The sequence below is a fragment of the Rhinoraja longicauda genome, chromosome 24 (assembly GCF_053455715.1).
Source record: "Rhinoraja longicauda isolate Sanriku21f chromosome 24, sRhiLon1.1, whole genome shotgun sequence".
NCBI lineage: Eukaryota > Metazoa > Chordata > Chondrichthyes > Rajiformes > Arhynchobatidae > Rhinoraja > Rhinoraja longicauda.
In genome coordinates, this window is record NC_135976.1 from 28,739,951 (window position 1) to 28,750,840 (window position 10,890).

At 48.1% G+C, this 10,890-nt stretch overlaps 1 protein-coding gene across 4 annotated transcripts in view; it reads left to right on the forward strand.

Moving 5' to 3' along the window:
• Window positions 1-10,079, forward strand: part of elk4 (ETS transcription factor ELK4) — a 45,046-nt gene extending 34,967 nt beyond the window's left edge. For all 4 annotated transcript variants that reach the window (XM_078420900.1, XM_078420899.1, XM_078420898.1 and 1 more), the window contains one exon: window positions 5,173-10,079. In XM_078420900.1, the coding sequence (XP_078277026.1) occupies window positions 5,173-5,271 (99 nt within the window). In that variant the 3' untranslated portion in view covers window positions 5,272-10,079. The remainder of the gene's footprint in view (window positions 1-5,172) is intronic.
• Window positions 10,080-10,890: the final 811 nt, after the last annotated feature.

Genomic DNA, 10,890 nt, shown 5'->3' on the forward strand with positions numbered 1-10,890 from the left:
TAACTGCAGATGCTGGTACAAATCGAAGGTATCAGAGAATGCTGGAGTAACTCAGCAGGTCAGGCTGCATCTAGGAGAGAGGGAATGGGTGACGTTTCGGGTCGAGACCCTTCCTCAGACTCGACAGTCTGAAGAAGGGTCTCGACCCGAAACGTCACCCATTCCTTCTCTCCTAGATGCTGCCTGACCTGCTGAATTACTCCAGTATTTTTTGATACCCACGAATGTATAGATGTGTGTGTGCGCGTATGTGTGTGTATATGTATGTACGTGTGTGTGTGTACATGTGTGTGTACATACCAATTGTCCACCCTGTTTAGTTTAGAGATACAGTGCGGAAACAGGCCCTTCGGCCCGCCGAGTCCGTGCCGACCAACATCAACACTATCCTACACACACTAGGGGCAATTTACAATTTTACCGAAGCCAATTAACCTACTAACCTGTAGTTCTTTGGAGCGTGGGAGGAAACCGGAGCACCCGGAGGAAACCCACGCAGGTCACGGGGTGAACGTACAAACTACCTACAGACAGCACCATAGTCAGGATGGAACGCGGGTCTCTGGCGCTGTAAGGCGGCAGCAATACCGCTGCTCCACCTGTCTTCGCACGAGGACCACGAGTCTCTATGAGAACATGGTGGCAAGTGGAGATGTTTTGGCTCCTCAAGACTGCACTTGTATTAAAATCTTACCAGCAACTGAACCTATTATAGACAATAGGTGCAGGAGTAGGCCATTCGGCCCTTCGAGCCAGCACCGCCATTCACTGTGATCATGGCTGATCATTCTCAATCAGTACCCCGTTCCTGCCTTCTCCCCATACCCCCTGACTCCGCTATCCTTAAGAGCTCTATCTAGCTCTCTCTTGAATGCATACAGGGAATTGGCCTCCACTGCCTTCTGAGGCAGAGAATTCCACAGATTTACAACTCTCTGACTGAAAACGTTTTTCCTCATCTCCGTTCTAAATGGCTTACCCCTTTATTCTTAAACTGTGGCCCCTGGTTCTGGACTCCCCCAACATTGGGAACATGCTTCCTGTCTCTAACTTGTCCAACCCCTTAATAATCTTATACGTTTCGATAAGATCCCCTCTCGTCCTTCTAAATTCCAGTGTATACAAGCCTAGTCGCTCCAGTCATTGACTCGGTTGTGTTGCCTCTTCTTTACAGAGCAGTTTGAGCTGATGGAGGGATGTTGGAAAGGAAGGGCAAAGGGATGGCTAAGTTTCCAAAATCTTTATCAAATAATACCTAGCAGAATGTCCGTTAACCCTTGCGGTACTTGTGTTTGTACAATAATTGGCAGCAAGACGTGTTAACATGGTGAGATAGAATTATAGAGTCATACAGTGAGGGCGGTCACGGTGGCGCAGCGGTAGAGTTGCTGCCTCACAGTGAATGCCGCGCCGGAGACCCAGGTTCCATCCCCACTACGGGTGCCGTCTGCACGGAATTTGTACATTCTCCCCGTGACCTGCGTGGGTTTTCTCCGAGATCTTTGGTTTCCTCCCACACTCCAAAGACGTACAGGTATGTAGGTTAATTGGCTGGGTAAATTTAAAAATTGTCCCTAGTGGGTGTAGGATAGTGTTAATGTGCGGGGATCGCTGGGCGGCGCGGACCCGGTGGGCCAAAAGGGCCTGTTTCCGCGCTGTATCTCTAAACTAAACTAAATAGACCCATTGGCCCACACTGGCCAACATGTCCCATCCACACTAGACAATAGACAATAGGTGCAGGAGGAGGCTATTCGGCCCTTCGAGCCAGCACTGCCATTCAATGTGATCATGGCTGATCATTCTCAATCAGTACCCCATTCCTGCCTTCTCCCCATACCCCCTGACTCCGCTATCCTTAAGAGCTCTATCCAGCTCTCTCTTGAATGCATTCAGAGAATTGGCCTCCACTGCCTTCTGAGGCAGAGAATTCCACAGATTCACAACTCTCTGACTGAAAATGTTTTTTCTCATCTCAGTTCTAAATGGCCTACCCCTTATTCTTAAACTGTTGGCCCTTTGTTCTGAACTCCCCCAACATTGGGAACATGTTTCCTGCCTCTAACGTGTCCAACCCCTTAATAATCTTACACTAGTCCCACCTGTCTACCTTTCACCCATATCCCGTCCATGTACCTGTTTCTAAAACGTTGCGATAGTACCTGCCTCAACTACCTCTTCTGGCAGCTGGTTCCATCACACTTACCACCCTTTGTGGAGAGCAAAGAACTAGGGTAGAACTAGTGTACGGGTGATTGATGGTCGGCGCGGATTTGGTGGGCTGAAGGGCCTGTTTCCATGCTGTATCTCTAACCTAAACGAAACTTGTTGAAAAAGAAGACATTAGTGCAAAAATCAATGAGAAAAGTGCCAAAGGAGAACACAGAACCACAATACAGGAATAGCCCACAATGTTTGCACCAAGTTACGCTGATCTCATCTGCCTGTACATGATCCATAATCCCTCGATTCCTTGCACTTCCATGTGCCTGTCTGAAAGCCACTGTTGTATCTACCACCACCTCCAGGCCTCCATCTCTCTGTGCAAAAAAAAAAAATTGGCCCGCACATCTCCATTAAACTTCCCCTCTCTCACCTTATTACTCTGCCCTCTAGTGGTGGAGCTTTCCAGGTGGCTTGTAGTGCTCTGTTGCTGAGGTGAGTCTTTTACCCCGAGAAGGGAAATCAAGAACCAGAGGACACCGGTTAACGGTGAGGGGGGAGAAGGATTTAACGGGAACTAATTTAGCTACGTTTGGAGATACGCCATGGAAACAGGGCCCACCGAGTCACTAGTTCCATCTGACACACCAGGGACAATTTACAGAAGCCCAATCAACCCACAAACCTGCACTTTGTCTTCGGAGTGTGGGAGGAAACCGGAGGACCCGGAGAAAACCCACACAGTCACAGGGAGAATGTGCAAATTCCGTAAAGACAGCACCCGTGGTCAGGATCAAACTAGGGTCCCTGGCGCTGGCAAAGCAGAAACTCTACCGCTGCGCCACTGTGCCACCATGTTTACCAAACAAAAAACAGTAGAAATCAGTTCTATTAATCTATGATCTCCTGACCTAGAAACATCCGACACAGGGAAAATACCATTTGGACTCTTGTGTCCATGGTAGCTGTTGGAAGGGGTTTTCTAATTAGTCCAATTCCCCTGCTTGTTCAGTATAACTTTTAGACTTTTATCCTGGAGCATATATTCAAACTCCTCTTAGGAATAAACTGGCAGTCAGTGGGTCCAGTTCACTAAGCGGCACGGTGGCGCAGCGGTAGAGTTGCTGCCTCACAGCGAATGCAGCGCCGGAGACTCAGGTTCGATCCTGACTACGGGCGCCGTCTGTACGGAGTTTGTACGTTCTCCCCGTGACCTGTGTGGGTTTTCTCCGAGATCTTCGGCTTCCTCCCACACTCCAAAAACGTACAGGTATGTAGGTTAATTGGCTGGGCAAATGCAAAAAAAAAAAATTGTCCCTAGTGGGTGTAGGATTGTGTTAATGTGAAGGGATCGCTGGCCGGCACGGACCTGGTGGGCCGAAGGGCCTGTTTCTGCGCTGTATCTCTAAATCGAAAAGTCTAAATCTAAAACTATCTGATTTTATTTCTCTATGGACTTCCCTGTGACTCTTGGCTAGTGGCAATAAGAGAGAAATTGTCACTAAGAGGTAGGTAGGTTCAGACATGAATCTGTGAGTTGGATTGCCATGTCTCGGTATGAGGCTAGCCCAAGGAGCCGGGCAGAATAGTTTCACTGTTGCCGATGAGTCATAAGGTCATAAGTGACAGGAGTAGAATTAGGCCATCAAGTCTACTCCGCCGTTCAATCATGGCTGATCTATCTCTCCCTCCTAACCCCATTCTCCTGCCTTCTCCCCATAACCACTGACACCCGTACCAATCAAGAATCTGTCCATCTCTGCCTTAAAAATATCCACTGACTTGGCCTCCACAGCCTTCTGTGGCAAAGACTTCCACAGATTCACCACCCTCTGACTAAAGTGATTTCTTCTCATCTCCTTCCTAAAAGAACCTCCTTTAATTCTGAGTCCTAGAGTCATATAAACGTGGAAATCACCATGTCCCAGCCATGCTAGTCCCACCTGCCTGCGTTTGGTCCATATCCCTCCAAACCTGTCCTATCCATGTACCTGTCTAACTGCTTCTTAAAAATTGGGATAGTCCCAGTCTCAACTACCTCCTCTGGCAGCTTATTCCATATACCCACTACCCTTTGTGTGAAAAAGTTACCCCTCGGATTCCTATTAAACCTTCCCCATCATCTTAAACCCATGTCCTCTGGTCCTCGATTCATCTATTCTAGGCAAGAGACTCTGTGCATCTACCCGGTCTATTCCTCCCATTATTTTATACACCTCTATGTGATCACCCTTCATCCTTCTGCGCGCCAGGGAATAGAGTCCCAGCCTACTCAACCTCTCCCTGTAGCTCACACCTTCTGGTCCTGGCAACATCCTCGTAAATCTTCTCTGTACTCTTTCCAGCTTGACAACATCTTTCCTGTAACACGGTGCCCTGAACTGAACACAATACTCTGCAACAATAGTGTGCAACATTAATCCAAGTGAAAGACGTCAGATCCCATTATAGACAATAGACAATAGAAAATAGGTGCAGGAGAAGGCCATTCGGCCCTTCGAGCCAGCACCGCCATTCAATGTGATCATGGCTGATCATTCTCAATCAGTACCCCGTTCCTGCCTTCTCCCCATACCCCCTGACTCCGCTATCCTTAAGAGCTCTATCTAGCTCTCTCTTGAATGTATTCAGAGAATTGGCCTCCACTGCCCTCTGAGGCAGAGAATTCCACAGATTCACAACTCTCTGACTAAAAAGTTTTTCCTCATCTCTGTTCTAAATGGCCTACCCCTTATTCTTAAACTGTGGTCCCTGGTTCTGGACTCCCCCAACATTGGGAACATGTTTCCTGCCTCTAACGTGTCCAACCCCATAATAATTTTATACGTTTCGATAAGATCCCATTGTTTGGCCATATCAAATGTTGTGCATTAAATGTCCCTGACGTCTTTACCATATTAACGCACGTCATATAAATGCACGTTTCTGTTGAAGATGTGAATTTTAAACGATGCCTCCCAAGAATGCAAGCATTATATATATTTTTTAATTTATTTTTTCTTCTTCCAGTTTCCTAACATAGGCAACAGCCACATGCAGATACCATTCTCGAGTGTGGACGGCTCTTCGACGCCAACCTCCTTGTCTCCAGATCTTCAAAAGGCCTGATCGGGCAGAGGCCAAAACTCGACAACCCGCTCCGCCAAGGCGATAGACAGGAGGGTCCACGACCTGAAAGACAGTGAGATCCAGCGGTGACAACTGCCAACGTAAACCGCAACCCCGAGCGCACCCCCCCGGTCTTGGCGAGTTCCTCGTTTGGCAACGGTGATCAGGGGAGGGGAATGGCTTTCAGCTCTGGCTAGATGCTGATGTGACTCAATGGCACAAACAATTATTTCTTTCAGCGTCCGATTTGGAATCCAATTGTTTTTACCGATTTCACTTTTATCGAACAACAGTGACGTTGCTTGACGATGTATCGATGCGGACGATAAGAGGGAGACAATGTTTGCGCATCTGGTGACTTTAGCGACTTGTGCCAAGTTCCTTCATTGTGTTTCGAGGCTCCCGGGACGTGTAGGTTTCGAGGAATTTATCTCCAAGGGTCCGGCGACTTGTATCCAACTCTCTGTTGCTGCGTTCGCCTTACATTTCACTCGTCGATGAGTTTCGGGCAGGAAGATCGTGGACGACTGGAAGACAAAGAGGAGCTGACACCAAGACTGTGCGGCTCTCTCGCTGCGTAAAGGCGCTTAACGCCCAGTCATTCCCAAACACGCCACTGGCTTCAGTGGATGACATTTGCCCAATGACATATAATCCATTGCACACAAAAAGCCCGAGTAACTCAGCGGGACAGACGGCATCTCTGGAGGAAAGGAACAGGCGATGTTTCGGGTCGAGACCCTTCTTCAGACGTATAAGATTATTAAGGGGTTTGACACGTTAGACGCAGGAAACATGTTCCCGATGTTGGGGAGGGGAGTCCAAAACAAGGGGCCACAGTTTAAGAATAAGGGGTAGGCCATTTAGAACGGAGATGAGGAAAAACTCTTTCAGTCAGAGAGTTGTGAATCTGTGGAATTCTCTGCCTCAGAAGGCAGTGGAGGCCAATTCTCTGAATGCATTCAAGAGAGAGCTGGATAGAGCTCTTAAGGAATGCGGAGTCAGGGGAGAAGGCAGGAACGGGGTACTGATTGAGAATGATCAGCCATGATCACATTGAATGGCGGTGCTGGCTCGAAGGGCCGAATGGCCTCCTTCTGCACCTATTGTCTATTGTCTATTGACCCAAAACGTCACCCATTCCATCTCTCCAGCGATACTGTCCGACCCGCTGAGTGACTCCAGCTTTTTGTGTCTACCTCGGGCCTAGGTTCCTTCCTACACATATCATTGCTGCAGCTGTCTGGGGACCCCCATGCCTTTAAGGACCAGAGATGACAAACTGCTCTGTCTGTCTGCAGTCTGTGGAGTAAGGGCGACTGATGACGTGAGTGACCACGCGTGAGGGACCCTTCTGCTCAAAGCCTTGAGGATGTTGTGAGATCCCTCGCCTGGTGATTCATGAACATCCACTTTCGGAGCAGGCAAGCTAACCTTGCTGTGCAAGGCCGGAGAACTCCATTTGCCAAATAGCCAGTGGAAGGTCACACTGTTAGACAGGGCAGGTTTTGCAAAAGCAGGGCATCATCACGCCATGTTTCCAGTAACAGCATCAGCCTCGGACAATGGAAGAAGCAGAAACGCCTGGATATATGTTATACGTCAGGAGCATTTATAGGGAGGGAGAGAGGGGGGAGAGAGAGAGAGAGGGAGAGAGAGAGGGAGAGAGAGGGAGAGAGAGGGAGAGAGAGGGAGAGAGAGAGTTCTATCCTTCACACCAGGGATAGTTTACAGAAGCCAATTAACCTACAAACCCGCACGCATTTGGAATGTGAGACAAACTGGAGAAGACCCAGGCGGGTCACGGGGAGAACATGCAAACTCCATACAGACAGCACTGTAGTCAGGACCGAACCTCTGGCGCTGTACGGCAGCAACTCCACCGCTGCGCCACCGTGCCACCCCTCAAGCTTCTGTTGGATGAAATATCAGCGCTATCTCCATTGATGCGGCCGATTTGATGAGTATTTCCACAGGTTTATTTCTCTAAATTTCTGAATATCGGCTGCGGTTTTGCCCCTGAATCAATGTTATCTTCTGTTCCCTTTCCCTCTTGTTCTCGTGTGTGCCAATACCTTCATCTGCCGCTCTCCCAACGGGCTCCTTCCCCCCATCTTCTCGCTTTCAATGCATTTACGCTCCATCCCCAATGTCCTTGTCCTGCCACCTCTCCCCATCGCTCTTCTGTCCTCCCTTGCGTCCTTGGTCCATTTGCCCTTCCATTTCCAATCCCACCACACGTTAACCCCTCCCCACCCAACCCCCCGCTCTGATTCAGTGCGCAACCCACCCTCGACCTGGGACCTTTTCATGCATTAATCCCTCCACCAGGAATCGGAGACAGTGTTGATGATTGCATCCCTTGCCTGACCTGGTCCATATAACCATATAACCATATAACAACTACAGCATGGAAACAGGCCCGTTTGGCCCTACCAGTCCACGCCGACCACTCTCTCTGACCTAGTCTCATCTACCTGCTCTCAGACCATAACCCTCCAATCCCCTCCCATCCATATACCTATCCAATTTACTCTTAAATAATAAAATCGAGCCTGCCTCCACCACTTCCACCGGAAGCCCATTCCATACAGCCACCACCCTCTGAGTAAAGAAGTTACCCCTCATGTTACCCCTAAACTTTTGTCCCTCAATTCTGAAGCTATGTCCCCTTGTTGGAATCTTCCCCACTCTCAAAGGGGAAAGCCTACCCACGTCAACTCTGTCCGTCCCTCTTAAAAATTTAAAAACCTCTATCAAGTCCAGGCTGATTCCTGCTCAGCAAGATTTATAATACTCTTGCGTTCAAACAACGGGTTCCAGAGATGAAACCTGGTATGAAACCGCGCGAGGGAGTCATGCGAAAATATGAAGACGTTGTGTTGCAAAACAATCACTCTTCAAAGCAATCTCTGTTGACGCAGTTGAGTGTATTGGCACGTGTACCGAGGTACAGTGAACAGCCTTTTGATGCTTGCTTAACCAGTCAGCGGAAAGACAACGCCCGATTGCAACCGACCCATCCACAGTGTAACACTTTTGTCCCCCAGTTGAGTGAAATCCCTTCACCTGCAGCGATATCTGTCCACGGGACAATTACCAGAAGTGATTTAGTGGGTGATTTGCGCACTCTACGAGTCCTTCCAACAAGACCATCAATCTCGACTGTCCATATTGTGGAGCTCGGCTGATGTTGACTTACTTCAATGGAGCACATCCTCTTTGGTTCACGCCCGCCTATTGGGTACATGGATGTCTGTATCCAAAAGGAAGCACAACGTTTTAGTTTGGGTCATTTTTGTTGAGGGCGTGGATCCGGCGTTGGATGCAATACAGCTGGGGTCCGTTCAGTTTAATTTAGTTTATTGCCCATTGTACAGAGATGCAGTGAAAAGCTTTTTTGTCTGGTCAGCGGAAAGACTGTACAACCAAGCCGCCCGCAGTGTACAGACACAGGGCAAAAGGGAATAAGGTTTAGCGCAAGGTAAAGTCTGGTTGAAGATAGTCCGAGGGTCCCCAATGACGTGGATGGTAGCTCAGGACTGCCAAGGAATGAATTAATCAAATGTATTAATGGCATTTTATTTGTTGAGGTACTTGGATGATGCTTTTCTGAAGTTCAACTTCAATGCCGACCTAAGAGGAGAATGATAAAATACTTTTCCAGTGGATTGGAGAATGACCATCATCCCAATGGCCCCAACTTGCACGACTAAGCTTTGTTCCACTCAATCCAAATCTTTAAACAATTCTTGGAGGGTTTTGCTCGTCCGCGCTTCTTGGGGTAAAGTCGCCGTGTAATGGAATGGAATGGAATGTCAAACCAAAGTCCCTTTGGCTAATTTGGACTCAAATGGACTGGAAGATGTCCCTTTGGTACAATCTGCGGAAGAGGCATGGAATTGCCCCCCCGTCCTTCCTCCTCCAGAGAACAGAAGTTCTTAAAACAAAAACAAGAAAACTGATTGTTCATCTCGTTGCTTTTTGTTCGAGGCAACGAGAAGAGAAGACATGTTGCCCAATCGACCATCAAAACTGCCACACAAAAGAACCAGCCACGTAAAAACACTCTCCGACCACCGAATCAAAGCATACGCCATCAGCATTACAGGTGGCACCAGGTCCAACAAATTCAAAAAGATTTTTTTAGATTAGGATGTGGCGGATACTGTTGGGATGTGAAGATGCGGCAATTGATGACCGTACCCCACCCAACCAACTTCGTGAGCAAGAAGCATCTTCGGATTGCAATGAATTGTACACTAAAGGTGTAATGGATCACGAGAAGACCCATTTCCCACTTGCCAATGAACCTATGATGAAGGGCATGGATGAAGGTCATTGGTACATTGGTCACACGGGGATCGACGAGCTGGTGGAAAGTAAGCAAGGGGAACCTGTTTAGTTCAGTTTAGAGATACTGCGCGGAAACTGGCCCTTTCGGCCACCGGGTCCGCGCCGACCAGCAATTAAACACTATCCTACACCCACTGGGGGCAATTGTTTGTTTACATTTACCAAGCCAATTAACCGACAAACCTGTCTTTGGAGGAAACCGAAGATCTCGAAGATAACCCACGCAGGTGGAACGGGGAGAACGTACAAACTCCGTGCAGACAGCATCCGTAGTCGGGATCGAACCCGGGTCTCCGACGCTGCATTCGCTGTGAGGCAGCAACTCTACCGCTGCCCTTTGTAAAGGAACCATTCCGAAGGCTTTAAACTGGCTCTTACGCTGGTGTGAGCCATTATTTTGCAGGTGGTCCATGGATTTCAATTCTACTTCTTTGACAATCTGTAGACTGGGGGGGGGGGGGGGGGGGGGGAAAGCTCTCTTCCCGATTGTGTGGAAGTTGGGACTAAGATCTCTCCGAACCCTCGAACACAGAAGGAACAGAAGATGTGAGAGAGCTGTGAAGTTCACCACTTGTAATCCCATCTGTGATATTTTCAGAATCGCACACATAATTGTGAGGGGCGTCTGCAGGACACGATCTACACCGAACCTTTAGTGGAATGGTTTGAAGAAAGATCCACGGCCCAAAACATCACCAACCCACGTCCTCCAGAGATGCTGCCTGACCAGCTGAGTTACTTGCTCCAGCACTTTTTCCAGCGCCTGCAGTTTCTCGTGTCTTCAGAACTTCAGATCAGAAGACAAGGAGGACAAGAAGGGTTAAACTCAAACTTTTTCTCGGTGTCTGATTTACTTCATTTTTTAAAGCATTTATTTAAAAAAAAACATAAACATTTACTCGAAATACGGGATAGGAAACCAGCGCCGAATTAACAGAGGGGGAAAGGAAGAATGTATTTCTCAAGCCAAAAAAAATGGAGATGGATAAGTTTGTGGAATTGGCCACGACATTTATTAGCAAGAGCCTTGTGAAGGTTTATTTTAATCCAGGAGCTTTGTCGGATGTAGAATGAACGGGCTGATAGCGCTGTGACATTGACAGCTAAACTGAATATTGGCGCTGGGACATTGTGAGCCATTTACAGTGAAAAGAAGCACTTTCGCCGTTATCCGTCTAAAATACGCCAACCCTTTAACGATCATCTGGGAATCGCCAGGAGTTTTATAGATTTATCACTGCGAATGGTGGAGGGGTAAAAACA